The 18,804-nt window shown below is 34.0% G+C and overlaps 5 protein-coding genes across 5 annotated transcripts; 4 read left to right on the top strand and 1 right to left on the bottom strand.

Annotated features, from left to right (window-relative positions):
* Nucleotides 1-1,365: 1,365 nt before the first annotated feature.
* On the bottom strand, nucleotides 1,366-4,452 carry LOC132708764 (lysosomal Pro-X carboxypeptidase). Its single transcript, XM_060681322.1, has 4 exons — nucleotides 4,313-4,452; nucleotides 4,078-4,260; nucleotides 3,647-4,021; nucleotides 1,366-3,265 (listed from the first exon to the last, which is right to left on the bottom strand). The coding sequence occupies exons 1-4, from the start codon at nucleotides 4,411-4,413 to the stop codon at nucleotides 2,467-2,469; spliced, it is 1,458 nt and encodes a 485-aa protein (XP_060537305.1). The 5' UTR covers nucleotides 4,414-4,452; the 3' UTR covers nucleotides 1,366-2,466.
* Nucleotides 4,453-4,890: 438 nt separating this feature from the next.
* LOC132695630 (potential E3 ubiquitin-protein ligase ariadne-2) lies at nucleotides 4,891-7,798 on the top strand. Its single transcript, XM_060659989.1, has 4 exons — nucleotides 4,891-5,298; nucleotides 5,351-5,602; nucleotides 5,657-5,910; nucleotides 5,968-7,798. Exons 1-4 carry the CDS (start codon nucleotides 5,050-5,052, stop codon nucleotides 6,671-6,673), a joined length of 1,461 nt encoding a protein of 486 aa, XP_060515972.1. The 5' UTR covers nucleotides 4,891-5,049; the 3' UTR covers nucleotides 6,674-7,798.
* A 103-nt stretch (nucleotides 7,799-7,901) lies between these two features.
* Nucleotides 7,902-10,040, top strand: LOC132695631 (peptidylglycine alpha-hydroxylating monooxygenase). Its single transcript, XM_060659991.1, has 5 exons — nucleotides 7,902-8,104; nucleotides 8,173-8,318; nucleotides 8,372-8,626; nucleotides 8,677-9,018; nucleotides 9,074-10,040. The coding sequence occupies exons 1-5, from the start codon at nucleotides 7,982-7,984 to the stop codon at nucleotides 9,237-9,239; spliced, it is 1,032 nt and encodes a 343-aa protein (XP_060515974.1). The 5' UTR covers nucleotides 7,902-7,981; the 3' UTR covers nucleotides 9,240-10,040.
* Nucleotides 10,041-10,343: 303 nt separating this feature from the next.
* LOC132695721 (uncharacterized) lies at nucleotides 10,344-14,651 on the top strand. The gene is made up of 9 exons (XM_060660164.1): nucleotides 10,344-10,648; nucleotides 10,707-10,861; nucleotides 10,923-11,147; nucleotides 11,229-11,376; nucleotides 11,486-12,371; nucleotides 12,425-12,563; nucleotides 12,613-12,776; nucleotides 12,830-13,342; nucleotides 13,425-14,651. Exons 1-9 carry the CDS (start codon nucleotides 10,645-10,647, stop codon nucleotides 13,597-13,599), a joined length of 2,409 nt encoding a protein of 802 aa, XP_060516147.1. The 5' UTR covers nucleotides 10,344-10,644; the 3' UTR covers nucleotides 13,600-14,651.
* A 977-nt stretch (nucleotides 14,652-15,628) lies between these two features.
* Nucleotides 15,629-17,741, top strand: LOC132695737 (elongation factor 1-alpha-like). The gene is made up of 3 exons (XM_060660189.1): nucleotides 15,629-15,764; nucleotides 16,122-16,884; nucleotides 16,948-17,741. The coding sequence occupies exons 2-3, from the start codon at nucleotides 16,132-16,134 to the stop codon at nucleotides 17,581-17,583; spliced, it is 1,389 nt and encodes a 462-aa protein (XP_060516172.1). The 5' UTR covers nucleotides 15,629-15,764; nucleotides 16,122-16,131; the 3' UTR covers nucleotides 17,584-17,741.
* The last annotated feature ends 1,063 nt before the right edge of the window (nucleotides 17,742-18,804 follow it).

The following is an 18,804-nucleotide window of genomic DNA, read 5'->3' as shown; positions in this document are numbered from 1 at the left end:
CTTTGTTTGCCGGGACAAACAGAAAATATTCAACGTCGAATTTTATAAGTAGGTATACATGGGAACAAGACCGGAATAAGTTAGAATATATTACGTGGATATTGTTTGAAACACAACGTCGGTGGTTTCTCTTCAAATATATTTGTTTTGATATTCAATCCTCCGAATCTTATCTCATTTTATCCGCGTTCAGCGCTAAAATAGCTCTTTATTAAGAAAGTTTCGGGTAATAACTTGAACGCTCTATCCCACAAGTATTAAGTAGAACATCGCCGAGTTATATACCGGGTGTACCCTACATACATCGTATGTGTTCCTTACGTTGTCTTGCGACTGTGCTGTGCTTTTTAAAATAAATTATTTTACTTATATTTGCGCAACAGACAGCGTTTCGGGTATTTCCCCAGACAACTAAGCCGTAATCTCATAATGCCATATCATCATTTGCCATATCATAAAATTCATAGTCGATCTTTCTAATTTTCTTTGTTCGATGTTGTATGAAACTAACCATTTTTTTATTGTTATAATCCGCTCAGCTTTTTGAACTGCAACCCCCCAAGTATCCCCAGCGATAATTAAGGCCGTATCATCTGCTAAGCAAAATACACAATTCTTGTCAATAACAGACGTCGAAACATGTTAAGAAGAAAATGGGAATAATATATTATGCAACAAGTGCGGTAAACGGCATTTGGCTCACTAGTTTATATGACACGAGCGGAGCGAGTGTTTAATAAACGGGTGAGTTAAAAAGTTTACTGAACGTGTTGCACACTATACTTTTTCTACGACCGTTAGTTTTTGGGTACATTTTCGCAAAACACGAATACATTCACTGACATGACTGTCAGAATTGATTGCTCCCAAACCCGTGCGGTAAAATCCCGGAAATGTCCGAAGTGGCTCGGATTCGTGGGAAACGAAACTGACGTGGTAAAGCGACGCTTCCCGCACGCTAGATCGGTGCGTGAGTTGGTATTTTACAGACGGGAGTAGAAAAAGAATTTTACATACCACACAGTGTGAGTTAAATGAAACGAACCCAAATCAACGTGTGTATTATACATATACGTAAACTGTTTTTTTATTTTGTAATAACGTATGTCAAAAACAGAAGTTTGTGCTGAAGCAACGTATATACAAATTTCGCACAGTAATAATAAATTGTGGATTTTATTCTTCCGAAAATAATAATTTTTAAATAAACCCCAATCTTCAGTTTGATTTATAATGAGTCCAAAAAGTTATAGGTAATATTATAATTTTTTTAGTAACCTAATTTTGTTAATCAATTAAAAACTCCTTACGTAAAAAACTACTTGGAGCCCGACAGTGGATATCCATATTAAAACTTTTCGGGACAATTATTAAGTTTAACCCAAGTTTTTATCGATAATTTCGAGGAACCAGTTTAAAAGTAATTGGTAGTTAGTAAAACACCGCCGGCGCTCTTAAATCGCCATGTCCAGATCTCGAGATTACACTTTCAATATTCATGTAAATACCGAACTCGGATTTTGAGAGGGAATTTTACTAACTGAACTTAAAATGATCATGTCGACCCTCGGGTCTTGTTCAAAGAGATTCCCGTCCCTTCATCAAGGTGTCGCTGGTTTCCTTTTTCCGCTTTCACCGTAAAAAGTCGACTCATTTCTCACACTCATAGCCATTTATTACACCTCCAAAACTTTTACGATTACCCTTATTATACCTATTTGACTTTGGTTTCGCCGCATGGGATGATACCGTTCGCTAAAAATTTATTGCTAATAAAAACCACAATCCAATGACAAACTACCACCAAAATCTTTAAAATTACTCGCGAACGAAATCATTTTCCGTTCTAAATTTTACTCCGCTTCTTAAAGCGTCACCGCCAAAAAATATATACTTTTTTTGCTCTCTCGAGAGGTCCAAACAAGAGGGGAGGAACATTGTAAAGCGACGAGGAAACTTGTATTAGATACAAGATTATAGAAACGGTATATGACGAATACTCCACATCCGTTTTCAGGCTCTGGAGTGTCTCATTACGAATGTCGGAGAAGTCTGTAGTGTATTTTCAATAGTTAGAATCTTTGGAGGGCCTATTTTATTTCTCCCCAACTGCTGATTGATAACGTCTGAATACAACATCCAATCATATTTTTCTTCGGCTAGAGGTCTCGTTATATATTTGAACACAAAAACGTATGTTTCAAAAATTACGGAAGTTCCACTCTATATTTTAAAGTCAGTATCCATTACACCTACTTATTCGGTAAATTATTTCGAAGCTTTTTTACAAATAGATAATTACATTTAAATATTGCCGTTAAGATTAGAGATTTCCGACTCCAATTTGCGATGATACAAAAGGAGTTTCAGCAAATGCTAGATGCGTAGAAAATGGTGCCTAGCGTTTTAAATACGCATTTAAACAAAACGATGACGTCAAATTGTTGTTTAAACTTGGATGCATCTTTAGTGTTTATATTTTAAAGCATAATTCAGGTGATATTCATTATTTCCGTAATATCTCCAGTAGTATTGTCCTAGCCAGCTAGCGATTTGCTTCTTGTGAAAATTTCTAGCATTTACCACATCTTCTGTATCCAAGTGATTTTTCGCTCTCAGATCCGAATGGTGTGCTCCATCCGGCATTAAAACCGCAGTTACCTTGGAAGAAATATTCTTTAAGACTCCGCCACCTGACCAAGGGTCCAATAGGCCGTTACTAAATACTATATTGGACGCAGTTTCGAGGTCGTCTCCTCCGTATTCCAATATTGGTACGTTTTCGTTTCTAGGCCGTACCGAATACTCCTTAAAACACTTCTCGGAGTACTCTGTAAAGTTGTAAGGAGTATTTTCGAACATGTCTTCGTCTGTGGAGCATATGGGCATTATCATATCGGTACACGATTGGAAATTCCATCCTTTTTCTCCCAAGTCGGCAGTCGCGGTCGTTTCTATATCATTGCACTTGGTTTGTTGGGTGTAATTGGTATAAATTTCCAACGCGGTACCTATCGCTTTGATCAGCCCGAGGTCATCGTGGTATTCCACGCTATCCAGTGTGTTGCAGAATACTCGAATGGGATTTCCGGGCAGTGGCATCAAAAAATCTGCTGGGTATGGGTAATTAACCATAGCCAAATTAGTATAAATCTCACTCATCCAATCGAGAAGCACATTTAAATCGTCTACTGACTTTACAATTGAACATAGCCTTAATATAGATGAAACGTTCGCTCTTCCATTGTCATCTTTTGCGACGTTCCTATAAAAAACAAATAAACTGTTTTTTTTTTAAGCTGCATTGTTTTCGAATAATTATCTTAATGTCGACAATAGGGTTGATGTTTTTACAATTTACAAAATTAATAATAATCTGGTGTTAAAAAAAAATCAAAAATTGTATGGTATGGCATAAATGTAGAAGTTTATAAATAAAATAAATATAATAATAAATAAATATACCGTATAATTAAGATTGGCTTAATCAAATTTTTATTTAAGAAAAACAAAAAATTATGTGTGTTACTTATGTTTTTATTATTTATATTGACTTATTATAAACATTTTAGTCTAGAATCAACTTTGAACAAATGCAAATAAAACTATTAGTACAGTTTTTTCAATAAACATAACCAACACGTACCTTATAGTAGTCCAAGATTTCCTGATGGTTTTTTCACATTTCTCGGAACCCAAATTCCTAAACACGTCCGTAACGATTTTATAAAAAGTATGGCAAGGCGTGATCCCCTTGAATTGAAAGATAGGAGCGGAACTAGCTATGGCCCCGATGACGGCGTAAGGGTATTTGATCCGAAGCCACGAAGACAACATGCCCCCGTAGGAACCCCCAAAAGCAACAACAGGCAATTTTTGGCCATCACCAATGGCGTACTGCTTTTGCAAATCATTTATGAGGTATACGTAATCCGCTAAAGCTTGCTGGGAGCTTAAATAACCCAAATGGGATGGGGAACTGTACGACAAATTTCCAAACGGCAAGGATGTTCCATAGTATCTAATAAATTCGTTAAATATATAAAAAGAACATACAATAAATGAGCTATAGATCACCTATGCTCGGCAAATACAATTAGAGCTTTAAATTCCGGTGCTGAGTCGAACAAAAAGCCAGTGTTCTGAGCAAACATTGAAATATCACCTTCATTACCCGTATAGAAAAATACCGGGCTTGGCTGCCGGAAATAAGTATCATTGACTAAATATCTCAGCTTGAATGTTGCGTTCGATGTAAAGCTGCAAAAAGCGTGCGAGATAAATGAAAATATTGTTCTAAAATTACCTTTACCTGAAATGATCCAAAGGCATTTCGATATATTTTGTAACGAAATCATAACAATTAACGCTTCTATAAAATGCAACACAACAAAACAATGCATAAAATCTCATTTTTCAACGAATGCGGTCCTAACTTTGACCTTAAATGAAGTGATAAACAAATTGACATTATCAATTGGATAAATCAACCAATCGAATTGGCTAGTCTACTAAGCAAGTGAAATACAAATGCCCTATTCTTTGTTGATATAACGGTACGCATATACAGATTATAATGAAATTATATTAGACAAACTCTTGAAAAAATATTGTAAAACGTTTTCTCAAATTAAGAAATTTGTTCATAACCCTTACACCCGACCATTTTGGGAATTAATTTAAAATTACCACGAGAGTGTAAAAGTGGTCCTATTGTTTACGTTTTTACGTTTTTTTCAATCGAATACAAAAAAACGTAAATTTCAAAAATTTTAGTGACATCTATCGATAAATGCGATAACGCACAATATCGCCATCTGTTGTAAAAATTATACACACTTTTGACGTTCAAGGAAATGTGACTTTCTGTCATTGTTGTTTGTTTTTGCAAATGGCGATAGTATGTGATGCTGATGTTATTTTAATCCTAAGCGGGTGATTTTATAATGGTTGGCTGCTGTTACTTTTACGTTCGGATGTGCGATTAGTGACAGTACATTATCGACAATATGATGTTATGATGGTTTAAAAATTTAAAGCAGTTAAGAAATGGAAACTATAGCTACAACTCAGGGCGCAGATTCTGACATGGACTGCTCTGATAATGAGGATTGTTACGACGATTATAATGACTATTACAACGACGATGATAGCGATGTTGAACACATAGATCCCAGGAAAGTGGATCCAGAACATTTTGACTATAAGTGTTTATCTGAGGAAGAAGTAGAAAGACTCCTAAATGAAACTGTAGAAGGTCTCAGTAATCGTCTTCATATTCCTCCCTCATTGGCCAAAGTAACTATTGCTATTTATTTACTTTTCTAGAGTCTAATGAGTGTCTTTATAGGTTTTATTACATAGTCATAACTGGAATATAAATGAAGTCATTTGTAAATATAAAGAGAATCCCCAACAAACTCTTGTATCAGCCAGAATTGACCCTCCTTTACCTCCAAAAAGCATTATTTTTACTTCAAGTTGTATGAACTGCCCTGTTTGTGTTACTCCACAACATATAGATAAGTTTTTTCACTTATCCTGCGCCCATATGTTTTGTAAGGATTGTTGGGCCATGCATTTTGAAGTTCAGGTCACCCAAGTAGGTTTTAGTTGCACAAATAAAGATTCGTGCTATTTTATTTAAGTTTTTTAGGGGATATCAACTGCTATCAGTTGCATGGCACGTGATTGTGTGGTTCTAGCTCCTGAAGATTTTGTGTTAAAACATTTGCAGCATAAAACATGTATTCGAGAAAAATATCAACATTTTACTTTCCAAGATTATGTCAAGTCTCATCCAGAGCTAAGGTTTTGTCCAGGCCCAAATTGTTCTGTTGTTGTATATAGTAATGAAATTAAGGCCAAAAGGGCTGTTTGTGAAAGATGTAAAACTGCATTCTGCTTTAGGTAGTTTAATAGTCTCTTATTAATACAGCAGCTTGTTAATCTCTTGTGTCTTTTAAGGTGCGGATGCGATTATCATGCACCAACTGATTGCCAGATCATAAAAAAATGGCTTACGAAATGTGCAGATGATAGTGAAACAGCTAACTACATTAGCGCTCATACCAAAGACTGTCCGAAGTGCCACATATGTATCGAGAAAAATGGGGGTTGCAATCACATGCAGTGCTACAATTGCAAGCATGACTTCTGCTGGATGTGTCTGGGTGATTGGAAATCACATGGATCGGAATATTATGAATGCTCTAGGTATAGGGAAAATCCAAATATTGCCCATGAATCTGTCCATGCACAGGCTAGGGAAGCATTAAAAAAATATCTCCATTATTATGAAAGGTGGGAAAATCACTCAAAGTCTCTGAAGTTAGAAGAACAAACTCTAGAAAAACTCAGGTCACGTATAAATCAAAAAGTGATGTCAGGATTGGGGACTTGGATTGATTGGCAATATTTGTTTACTGCAGCCAACCTTTTAGCAAAGTGTCGTTATACTTTACAATATACATATCCTTACGCTTACTATATGGATGCGGGACCGAGAAAGGAGCTATTTGAGTACCAGCAAGCGCAGCTGGAGGCTGAAATTGAAAATCTGTCATGGAAAATTGAAAGAGCTGAGACCACTGATAGGGGAGATTTGGAGAACCAAATGGATATTGCAGAGAAACGAAGAACTACGCTTTTGAAAGACTTTCTTGATGTGTGATATTTTTTAAGTTAGTTTTTTTTTAATTGTTCTAGCAATTGCAATGTTGCCAATAGTTTTGGCTCATTTTTCAACAACTTAACTGTGATTGTATGAGCAAAAAAATCAGGCAAGTCACAAATACAATCTTTAGGTTTGCATTTACAGAAGTTGAAGGAATATTTATGGTACACTTCATGGAAGTATTTGGAAAAATCTGAGGAGCAATAAAGATATTTTTCAATTAGGAATTTTACAAATTTTAAGTGTCTTTCAATTGCGCGCTTTTATTTTTCACAGTGGGTTCCATATTCATGAAAAGAATTTCTGTAAATAATTTTAAGAAACTTCCAAAGTCACTAGCAATTTAGAATTAGAAAAATTTGTATTTTTGCAGTTTACAAATTAACATGTTGAAACTACAGTATATATATATATATATATATATATAGATTCATAGTAAGAATACCAATACATTATTTGCGATGGCAAATTAATCATTATGTTGAACACAAATCTATTTATTTTGTTTAATAAAATATTATAGATGAAAAACAAATTCTAAAAATCTGGTGTTTCTACACTTAAATATTTTTATTTAACACTTTGTTACTTGTTTTCAGAATTATTGTAAATAAATAAATCTAGGATTTTTTTTATCTTTGACTTTGGAGTTTGATATCGTGACCAGTTTTTACATTTTGTATAACATGTAGTTATAACTTGATTTTAGAATGTAAACGAATTTGATTTTACTTGATATTTCCATTTTTTTAAAAGTTGGGTGTACACTGATTTAAAGAACAAAAATGAAGGGGATTTTAATTCTGTGTTCAAAAATTCGTTTCTTATAAGTTTAAGCGCCTTATCTTTGTTCGCGCGGCTGATGCAGTCATTTTTGCATATGGTTCTCGATCATAAATTATAAATAATAAAAGTAAATTGCTTTTTATTAACTATATATAATAAATGAACCCAAGTAACTCATTACAATGAAATTTAATATTGCACTTTCTGAACTATGAAGGGTGGATTTTTGAGGTTAAATTATCGGTTCTAGTAAATATAATTCAATTCTATCATTAGTCATTGAATATTACACCTTTTTGATAATTCTAAATACAAGTTAATCCAAAGTCCAAACATTGGTGGGCGTTAAAGACGTCATAACAGTTTGTTTATTCATAAATATTGAAAAAGGACGCACAAAGGGGAAACGATATTCCAAAAGGAGACAGGTTAAGATGTGCGGTGTCATCGACTGATGACGTCAGATGCGTAGTATATAACCTTAAAAATTACATTTCAAGCAATCGATTTACGCTGAGAATGGCGACAAGCCATATGTTGCAGTTTGTTGTTTTTTTAATATTTTTCCTTTTTAATGAATTGTCATGGGCTTCCGACATAAAGAAATTCCCTTTGCTTATGCCAAACGTTCATCCTGACAGAGTAAGTACTCATACCTTTCTTTAAACAGTTTTTTTTTCAACCATTCCTGATGGCCCTTGGGTTTCTAGGATGAATTTTATGTATGCACTCCAATCAAAATAGTAGGCGATAAGGACTTTTACATTGTTGGCTTTGAACCAAATGCTACTATGAATGTAGTGCATCATATGTTGTTATTCGGTTGCTCAACACCTGGAGCAGATGCTGAATATTGGTAAGTGAACCTGTATTCAGTAACAATTACCCCCTGCTTAATGATTGTTTCAGGGATTGCGGTGAAATGGCCGACCCAGCTAGTGATAACGGGAGATTAAAAAAAGCCAGTCCTTGTGGGTCTGGATCTCATGTAATTTATGCATGGGCCCGAAATGCTAAGCCTCTGAAACTACCTGACGATGTCGGTTTCCTAGTTGGTAAAAACACACCTATACAGTATTTGGTGCTGCAGATACATTATTCAAAAAAATTCCCTGAGGAAAATACGGACAACTCCGGATTGTTTCTGTTGTACACTGAGCAACCGTATGTGGAAAAATATGTACTGATGAATTTTTATAAATATTTTTTTTCAGGCAAAGTAAATTGGCAGCAGTGCTCTTATTGGCTGTTGGAGGAGTGATTCCACCTAAGTCTGTTACCCACATGGAAGTTGAATGCAGAATAAATGAAAGGAAAACAATATATCCTTTTGCATATAGAACTCATACTCATGGATTAGGAAGAGTGGTGTCAGGGTATAGAGTGGTGAGAGATGACGATGGTGTAGATCATTGGAATTTACTGGGAAAGCGAGATCCATTGACGCCACAAATGTTTTATCCTGTATTTGATAAAACTCCTATTAAATATGGGGATAGAGTAGCAGCAAGATGTACGATGGACAGCTCATCTAGAGATAGATATACGGAAGTGGGGTGAGAACAATCTTGTATTGCGTCGTGGTTATATGGCAATCATAACAACTTTTAGTCCAACCAACAATGATGAAATGTGTAATTTTTATCTAATGGCTTATGTAGAAGAAGGTAATCCATTAGAGACCCCGCAGTGTTTCAAACCTGGCCCGCCAAATTATTCCTGGGAAAGTGATCATTTAAATAATATACCTGATGCGGAAGCTTCATCCTTATACTGAAGGAACTTGACCAAACTGATCTACAACATAATATACCTACATGTGATTATAAAGTCTATTTAAAAATTAGTGACAGTATTTTTGTAAGTTGTTTTCAATGCACATTTTTAAAAAATTTTTATTTTATATATCTACTTAAAGAATCTCTATATCTATTTGATTATTTATTTATTTATTTATTGGTCTGTTTAAATCATTCTCAGTACTTAAATTGTTATAATTGCATTCCAGAGGCTCTAAAATATTTTTTTAGACTCTTGTACCTTGCCTTTCAGGGACTTCCAGTATGTATTCATATCAGCACATTTTAGTTGCACAATTATGTCTCGAAATCACTATTGAAATGTTTCAGAATTATATTTTAAAAACCTGGTTGCACATATAACTCTGAAACATTTAATCGTCTGTAGATTAACTATAGTTATAGTACCAAAATTAAGTCAAATTACAAATTTGATGTAGGGACATTAATTCAATTAAAAGTGTTTGAATCTGTATTATTGAATAATATAACATTTAAATAATATTTAAGATAAGACATTGCAGAAGGTGTACATTTTCCTATAATGCTTCCTAGGACAATAGTTGACGGCATTTCCCGTACAACGATTTTATTTTAATTAGACCGCATTAATCATTTACATTTATGAGATTTTATGTATGTTACAATATATTTTGTTAGCCAGCTACTTAATGATGTGATATGCACTATAGTATATAGATGAACCTATGTGTTATTCAGTTATTTCAAAAATATATTTGAATTGTTATTAGATAAATGCACATAATAAATTTTTCAAAGCCAAAAAATTTTTATTTTCGCTTTCTAAAACGAAGACGTTTTAGGGAAAATATAGCAATAGCAATGCTGATTGATGTCATTTCCGGAAATGTTGCCATTAAATCCAAAGGAATATTAAAGAAAAATTAGTGTTGTAGTTCTAATTTTACTGATCAAAATTAACAAACTTAACAAATTTCGGGATAAATTTTTATCACTACAATGAATGAAGATTGTAAGCAAAATGAACTAAACTACCCTTTGTCTGTTGTCTGTGTCGTCGGTTTATTCTGTGACTCTTCGTTGACGTTTGTCAAAAAAAAGTCTGTCAGAATGGTGGCATTTTATTACTAAAGTTTTTATATAAATAAAATTTTGTAAATAATCAATATAAACAGCATATACCTAATATTTATTTTTAGCGTGTTTTGTTTGGAAGCGCATTTATGAAATATGTATTAGAAGATGGAGGAAAAAACTGGAAAAAGTTGGATATTTTTAATGTGTTAGGATTTTATAACTCAATAATAATTGTTTTAATTAGATCTCCGTTATCTAATTTGAAGTATTACTCACACTGTATTTCAAAATGAATTATCAGATGGATAATGTCAACTAAAAAAAATGGGTTGGTTTATACCCTTTTTTTTACAAAACTTGCCAGTTCATTTTAAATTTATTTTTAGAGGATGGAGTTGTGAATTCTGAGGTAAAATTTGAAAATATGGGTGCAACTACTAATCCAAACACTGCCCGACTTGCAACTTTGCAAGAAAGGAAAAAGCAAATAGAAGAAACACTTTCCAAACGAAATCTTGAACTAAGACAATTATGTATTCAAGTAATATAGTGATATTGTCTACTTGCTTGTTGTCATTATGTTTCATTATCTTATATTTTAGGAAGCAGAATTGACAGGCATTACGCCTCCAGAAATGCCTCTAGAGGCAGGGGAGACTTTACCCCCTATCAGGAGAAGAGTAGGAACAACTTATCAGTTGAATGAAAATCTACTCAAAAATACAAATAAGGATGAGTTAATAGCTCAACTGGAATTAGAAATACAGCTACAAACAAATCTGGCTGAAGCTGCTCTTGGATTGGCTAATGAGCATAATATGAGCAAGGTATATATATATGGGTTATTAAAAAATCTGTATATTTGTTAACATAGGTATGTAGTTATTGTATTGTATAAATTTGTGCAGACTCTAAAACGCAGTCATAGAGCTGAGTATCAGAAACATAAAGCTGAGTGCATAGCATTAAGGGAAAAATTGGCAGCATTATTGAAAGAAAAAACTGCTGCAGACCAGGTTAAGCTGAAGAAAAAACCAAGAGTATCAGAGTTTCAAGGTATTTTCATCTATGGCTAGTTGTTTTTGTTTAGTGAAATATCAGTTTATCATTTTAATACACTTCCTCTAAAATCACAGTTGTGTCTGATAATTTGTGTTATTTTTAGATGATACTGTTTCTATAGCGACTACCAATGAAGCAGTTTTAAGACAGTCAGAAAGTCATCACACTCAGTTATCTTCTAAACACAGTTTAAATATACCAAGCCCTGTAGAACAATACCCAGATGTACGATACTCACTCAGCATATCTAGAAATCCTTATAGAAATTCAGAAACTTCTTTTTATCATTATTCTAAACCAGATGATGTTGTTACTTCTGGCATTTATAGATTAAGTTTAAATGGTTATAGAGAATATCTGGAGCGGCAGCATGAAAGTGTTGGTGCAGTTCATGGCTCTCCGCACAATTATTATCCTAACCAAAATTTGACTTATAGTTATGCTCACAGTTCAAGTAACCAGTCAATCCTCTTGGGTCAACATTTTTCTCAACACAGCCCTCAAGTGCCCCAGCACGTTTCCCAAAATAATTTCCATATGTCACAGCATAGTCCTTTATCTCAACACAGCCCGCAAATGCAGTCTCATAGTCCACAGTTATCTCAAAGTCCAGTTTCCCAGCATAGCGTTTTACATCAAAGAAGCTCTCAGAATATCAATAACAATTACCCAATAAGAATCCATCAAGATTATAACAATAAAGTGTCTATGTCGAACAGTGCTGCAATGCATAGGCAGTCTAGCCCCACAACAAGTAATTTTGTACCTCAAAAAGTGTATTATCCATCTCATACCATACATGGCGATCCAAGTTATAGATACACCATTGATGGTGGATTCAGAAATCCTCATCAAATTCAGCCTCACCAGCAATATGAACATAACGGTATGGCTACCGGCTTAGGTGGCTATTGGAAACAGTCAGACAGTGGGGAAATGTTTTGGTGTTACTCAAATACTGTTGATAGCAATTGGCAAAGAGATCGAAGGTGCGTCTGTTGTTTCCAGAGACATCACTTGCACAGACAGTGCTTTATTTCAGATTCGGGAGTTTGGATAGAAGAAAAAATAAAAGAATCCACAAAAGAGTGTCTCCAATTGAAGATAAGTCGATCCCAGTACCTTCATTGCCAAATCACAATGATGATCAAATCAAAACTGCTTTTATCAAACCCTCACTGGTAACATTTTTTCCTGATTTTAAATTATAATTTAATTTTTCTGTTGTAGGTAACAAATAGAAAATCCCAAGACCATAGACAGTTGGTTAGAACCCAATCTTTGGGTAGTGTTGGGCAAACTATAGACAGTGTCTATCCAAGTGATGATACCTCATCCTGTGAAAGTGATAATCGAAGTCTCAAGGCAATCAAAAAACAAAAAGAAAAAGAATGGTAAGAACCTCATCCAAAATTTTAGACAAATTTGATTTTTTTTTTCTAAATAGGTTGGAAACATCCTTAGATGGCCCAATTTCCCCGGCACATTCAATAATTTCTCATTCCCAATCGATAATTTCATCTGTGTTAGCACCAGAAGAAAAATATTTAGTCCATCATTCCTCACCTCCTCCTCTGCCACCGCCATATGAGACCCCACAAATTCCGCCACCCTTAACTCCTAAGCCAGTTTTAGAAATTCCAGCTGAATCCAATCCTTCTCCAAGGATAGCTGAGCAGCCTAATGTTGAATTGTTGAATAATAACATGCCTAAAAATTGCACTGTGGTACAAGCTGGTGTCTGTAAACCTTATCATGAAGAAACCAAACCCTTTGAGATGTCTGATTTTTATAAATATTCAACAAAATTTAAACGTTCTCCAGCGAAAGCTGAGAGCAAAAGTGTGCAGCACAATCAATCGCAGGCTTGCAAAAACCTAAATGAGAGCTTTGAAGATGTGGGTTTGAAAAGTCCATATCACTCGCCGCATCACATCAAAGTCCAACACTACACACACGCGTAGGTATATTATGAAATATTTTAATGCTGTGAGCTGGCTTGTTTCTTCTTTCTTTTTTATTAGAGTAACCTTTTTTTTTAGGAACACTAGCGGAGACAGTTCAGGTAATTTAAATAACAGCCTGGATTTAAGTCAGATCGCGGTATCAGAGCATTTTTCTGCTGAAATGAATGCTTGGTATAATGATCGGGATCAGCATCTTGATAATAATAATTCCAATTCATCAAAAAGTAGGTCTAGTGCCACTTTAGTTTAATTAAAATGGTTTTTAAAGTGTAGGTAAAATGGTTTTTAAATTTTTCTAAAGAAAATCATTTATTTAATTATTACAGTACAATGCAATAAAAGTGTACATATGTTTTATGTGGTATGTAGGTGTGTATAAATGGATTGTTAAAACTGTTAAATTTGGAAACATTTTTAAGTGAAATGAGGTTATCATGCAATGATATTAGTCGTGTGGTTAGAATATATGATGTTTCCACTTCAACTGTTGATATATTTTTATAAGTATTGTCTTTAATATTAATTAAAAACCATACATTCAGATATTTATATTTTGATATATTATCTCATGGTAGAAGTCACAAACATCTGTTTTTTATTCACATTTGAGAATTTGCTTCTACACCCTTTGAGAAATGAAATTCTATATATGCTTCAACCCTTGTAGTCTTGGTAAAATAACAGGGGCCTATTCAGAAGGAGTAAGTTAAAATTGACAAACAAAAAGGGGTGAAAAATATTTTGTGAATCACTTGTGTGTGTTAATTTTAAATTTCTCCCATTTTCTACAATTAAAAGGATCTCACAATGTACTTGGCACTTTGACCTGTAGTTTGCCATTATACTGTATAATAAATATGAATTTTATAGAGTTTATAGAAAAGTAGTTCAAATGTACTGTTGGGGACCATATCAGTTAGCAATCAATAATGAAAGGTATTATGGTTGATCCATAGAATTAGAATAAAAATGTGATTTTTGTTGTTGAAATTAAATATGTAGTTAACTGATTATTGATTTTTGCAGCGATCAAGGTATTTTTAGTATTTATCACTATTATCACGTCCGTGTGGACATGAAAATTGACCATTCCTTTAAGTACTGCAAAGCACTTAGTGCCTTTCTAATACTGCGGGATAAGAGAAACGGTTGCTTGTAATGATTTTTAGCAATATTTATTGGATTCTTGGACTGAACCAAAGGAACTGTTTTCAGCAGTTTTGTACTACTCGTTTTTTATATATTTAAATAAAATGTGTTCTTTATCTGGTAATTTCACTAGTACCTCCAAATAAAAACTTACAAACGTAAAAACATTTTCTTTTATTTCATATAACCCATCATAATCAGTCACATATTACCAATTTTAGGTGAAAAAAAATTGAACATTTATTGAGTTTTTGCAGTAGGTGGTGTATTTGGGAAACTTATTTTTTGTTCAATTAAAAAATTTGCGGAAAATCGCTTAGTTTAGAACAAATTCAATGAATTTAATTTTTCCTTAAGTAAAAATATAAAACACTTCATATATTTGAAAAAAAATCATTTTTTGTAAAAATCCAAATTATATTTTGGACTGCCAAATATAAATACTAAAAAACCGAATTTTTTCCAGTTACGTGAAAATATATTTTATTTTTTTTACGCCAAAACCGTAGATCCCAATAAAAAAGATAAAGGGATCGAATTTTCTTTAAATGAAAGTAGTTATTAAAAATAATTTTTTCTTTGCACAAAAACAGTGATGTGGCTTTTTTTTTTCTTCAAAAACAGTCAGTTCACGCTTGGATTCTTGCATTGAGCCCAATTATCAACAGTTTTATAATATGAATTCTGTATTCGATTCTTTATACTTTTCTAATATAGTAACGATAATTAACCAGTTGGAATTTGCTTCCGTGATTTTGTTAATACATTGAGCTCACTTTTACGGTGCTATATTTATATGTACTAAATAATTTATAAAAAAAACCTCAGTCAATGCCCCTTCAACTAAAATAAAAATGTATTTTTGGATGAAAGAGAATTCAAATTTTTAGAATAATATCTATTGAGTTGAGTTTTTGTTATACCGTTTAAATTGAACCAGATAACGGTGTTAAGTGTTTACCTCTCAAAATGTGATCTCGGGTCATGAAACTAGAATTTAATCATTTAGAAAGTAATCCACTTGTTTTCGCGGATCAAATTTGAAAGAATAATCCATCTTGCGCCGACTCGGTTTTTTCCGTAGCATTTCCGGTACGTCATCGACTTGACGAACTACGAGCGCAGGAAAGGAGCTCAATTTCGTAGACTCCTCCTTTTTAACTGGCTCGTCGCCCGGTGCGGTTGCCGATCCTTTAAGTTATTGAAGTCTTAGTGTTCTTCGTCAATTGAGTTTTCGAATTTGTTGCATTTATTCGATTTAACTAAGTAAGTATACGTTCTATTATTTCTTGCACTGCGTTTTTCTTTGGTTCGATATTTCCATGAACAAATTTGTTCACCACGTGTCAAATAAGATTCGATATAATGGCCGCCATATGTTGAAGATCGTGTTCTTTAAATTTTCGAAGCGTTGAAAAGCCTTTTAGAAGTTTGCTTGTTCATTTGGATAATTGGGGAAGTTATAATTTTCAATTCTGATAGATAATTTAGTCATGTTGGCATGTTGATTGACAGCGATGACTAATTATAAATTGCACGATTTTCTGCAGTCCACCTGTTGTTTTTTAGTTATTAGGTTTCTCAGCTTTCTATTTTTACTAATGGACGTTTCTTTTGTTACAGATAATCCAAAATGGGTAAAGAAAAGACTCATATTAACATTGTAGTCATTGGTCACGTAGATTCTGGTAAATCTACAACAACCGGCCATTTGATTTACAAATGCGGTGGTATTGATAAACGTACCATCGAAAAATTCGAAAAAGAAGCCCAGGAAATGGGTAAAGGCTCCTTCAAGTATGCTTGGGTATTGGACAAACTTAAGGCAGAACGTGAACGTGGTATTACCATTGACATTGCCTTATGGAAATTCGAGACCGCAAAGTACTATGTTACCATTATTGATGCCCCTGGACACAGAGATTTCATCAAGAACATGATTACTGGTACTTCTCAAGCTGATTGCGCGGTACTCATTGTCGCAGCTGGTACTGGGGAATTTGAGGCTGGTATCTCCAAGAATGGGCAAACTAGAGAACACGCCTTACTTGCTTTTACTCTTGGAGTAAAACAACTTATTGTTGGTGTCAACAAAATGGACTCCACTGAACCACCGTACAGCGAACCTCGTTTTGAGGAAATTAAAAAGGAAGTTTCTTCGTACATCAAGAAGATTGGTTACAATCCTGCAGCTGTTGCTTTTGTACCCATTTCTGGTTGGCATGGGGATAACATGTTGGAGCCGTCTACCAAAATGCCATGGTTCAAAGGATGGAACATTGAACGCAAAGAAGGCAAGGCTGAAGGAAAAACCCTGATTGAAGCTTTGGATGCCATTTTGCCTCCTAGCAGACCTACCGACAAACCTCTTCGTCTTCCCCTTCAGGTGGGTATTAATAGAATTAATTTTTATTCCTAATTCGATGAAAATTTTTCTATTGTATTCCAGGATGTCTACAAAATTGGTGGTATCGGTACAGTACCAGTTGGTCGTGTTGAAACCGGTGTATTGAAACCCGGTATGGTGGTAGTTTTTGCTCCTGCCAACATCACCACTGAAGTTAAATCTGTGGAAATGCACCACGAAGCATTGCCAGAGGCTGTTCCTGGTGACAATGTAGGTTTCAACGTCAAGAACGTATCTGTTAAGGAATTGCGACGTGGCTACGTTGCTGGAGACTCTAAAAACAGCCCACCCAGGGGAGCCACTGACTTTTTAGCTCAGGTTATTGTACTCAATCATCCCGGACAAATTTCCAATGGCTACACTCCAGTACTCGATTGCCACACTGCTCACATAGCTTGCAAATTCGCCGAAATTAAAGAAAAGGTCGACCGCCGTTCCGGAAAAACCACTGAAGAAAATCCGAAGGCAATTAAGTCCGGAGATGCTGCAATTGTCACTTTGGTACCCACCAAGCCAATGTGCGTCGAGTCATTCCAGGAATTCCCGCCTCTTGGAAGATTCGCTGTGCGCGACATGAGGCAAACCGTCGCGGTCGGTGTAATCAAACAAGTCAACTTCAAAGAGGGCGGCGCCGGCAAAGTCACGAAAGCCGCTGAAAAAGCAGCTAAGAAGAAGTAGTAGTTGTCCATCCATTTCTTACTACTACTTACCTTTTATATTTGTTTATAAGTGAAATTTTGCATTTTACCGAAGTTTTATTTACTAAAAATGACGTGATCTGTATGATAAAAATTTTGTTCAGGAAGTTCAGACCAATAAACAAGTTTCCTAATTTATTGCTTTGTTTCACCCAAACAAATCCTATTTTGGGGTTTACATTGAGACATGGATTCCGAAATTCTATTGCGCCAATTCTGTACCATCCTATATGGTTTTAAAAAAAAAAATTAATCAAGCGGGCATGAAAAGGACCAGATTGATTTCATCTCTATCCCTTCATTTGACATTTATATCCATTGCTTGCAAAATAATAAAACTGATTCCACTTTGTTGTCAATATTTTATTTTAAAGTAAATTGAGGTACATCTTATAGTGTCCAGTTCTAAATAAAAATGTACAAAAAAAACTTATTATTTAAGTCGTAATAGTATGGATGCGGATGTAGATAAAGAGGTACAGAAAACAAATAATTTGAACTTTTAAATACGTTATAGATGTTATCAATAAAAATATTTCCATAAAACTTTACAAAATAAATAAATTTAAATTTCATAAATAAAATAATGACGGTAAAATAAATTATGTTAATAATTAAAAATAAGAATTGACATTTTGTTCTTTGTTTATTAGGTGGTATTTGGTTTTTATGTACAATGTACAATGAACAAAAAAGCCATATAGGGCGTTTCATTTGACACTTACAGCATTGCACTTTATAGAAACGAAAATATAGAAACATTAACAATATATATATATATATATATATATATAATATTTTAATTTCATCAATGGTTTTCCGGACACTCTTTGTAGTTTGTAGAATTAAAGTGACCCTCACAATTGCTTTTTTTTTATAAATATTGAAAACCGAAAACTGTATTTTTTATATAGTTCTGTATTGATGTGATTGTTTGTGAAATCGGTTTATAACTAAAGTATAGGTAAGTATTAGAAAAACCACACATTTACAGCAATAAGTATAAATTGTTTCTATTCTCGTATAAATTTTTTTGAAGTATTTTATTGAAAACGTTAATGTTTTCGGATTATAAAATGTTCGAAATTGATATCGTAAGCGAGTAATTTATTCTTTCTTCTTACTGCAAGACTCAATTCGCAAGGCTTGAAATTCTGTCTTGCGAAAGTGCCTGTGAAAGCAGATATCTCTGTAACGATTT

This window comes from Cylas formicarius, unplaced genomic scaffold (genome assembly GCF_029955315.1).
Source record: "Cylas formicarius isolate icCylForm1 unplaced genomic scaffold, icCylForm1.1 PGA_scaffold_12__32_contigs__length_19106922, whole genome shotgun sequence".
NCBI classification, from domain to species: Eukaryota; Metazoa; Arthropoda; class Insecta; order Coleoptera; family Brentidae; genus Cylas; species Cylas formicarius.
Note: the sequence above shows the minus strand (reverse complement) of the source record. Positions and strands in the feature narration are given on the sequence as shown.

Coding starts and splice junctions, on each gene's coding strand:
- LOC132708764 (XM_060681322.1), bottom strand. CDS start 4,413: ATGAGATTTTATGCATTGTTTTGTTGTGTTGCATTTTATAGAAGCGTT. Junction 4,261..4,312: donor ATGCCTTTGGATCATTTCAG/GTAAAGGTAATT, acceptor CGCTTTTTGCAG/CTTTACATCGAACGCAACAT. Junction 3,266..3,646: donor AAATCTTGGACTACTATAAG/GTACGTGTTGGT, acceptor TGTTTTTTATAG/GAACGTCGCAAAAGATGACA.
- LOC132695630 (XM_060659989.1), top strand. CDS start 5,050: ATGGAAACTATAGCTACAACTCAGGGCGCAGATTCTGACATGGACTGC. Junction 5,603..5,656: donor TTGAAGTTCAGGTCACCCAA/GTAGGTTTTAGT, acceptor TAAGTTTTTTAG/GGGATATCAACTGCTATCAG. Junction 5,911..5,967: donor AAAACTGCATTCTGCTTTAG/GTAGTTTAATAG, acceptor GTGTCTTTTAAG/GTGCGGATGCGATTATCATG.
- LOC132695631 (XM_060659991.1), top strand. CDS start 7,982: ATGGCGACAAGCCATATGTTGCAGTTTGTTGTTTTTTTAATATTTTTC. Junction 8,627..8,676: donor CTGTTGTACACTGAGCAACC/GTATGTGGAAAA, acceptor ATTTTTTTTCAG/GCAAAGTAAATTGGCAGCAG. Junction 9,019..9,073: donor GATAGATATACGGAAGTGGG/GTGAGAACAATC, acceptor AACAACTTTTAG/TCCAACCAACAATGATGAAA.
- LOC132695721 (XM_060660164.1), top strand. Junction 10,862..10,922: donor TAAGACAATTATGTATTCAA/GTAATATAGTGA, acceptor CTTATATTTTAG/GAAGCAGAATTGACAGGCAT. Junction 12,777..12,829: donor AAACAAAAAGAAAAAGAATG/GTAAGAACCTCA, acceptor TTTTCTAAATAG/GTTGGAAACATCCTTAGATG.
- LOC132695737 (XM_060660189.1), top strand. CDS start 16,132: ATGGGTAAAGAAAAGACTCATATTAACATTGTAGTCATTGGTCACGTA. Junction 16,885..16,947: donor CTCTTCGTCTTCCCCTTCAG/GTGGGTATTAAT, acceptor ATTGTATTCCAG/GATGTCTACAAAATTGGTGG.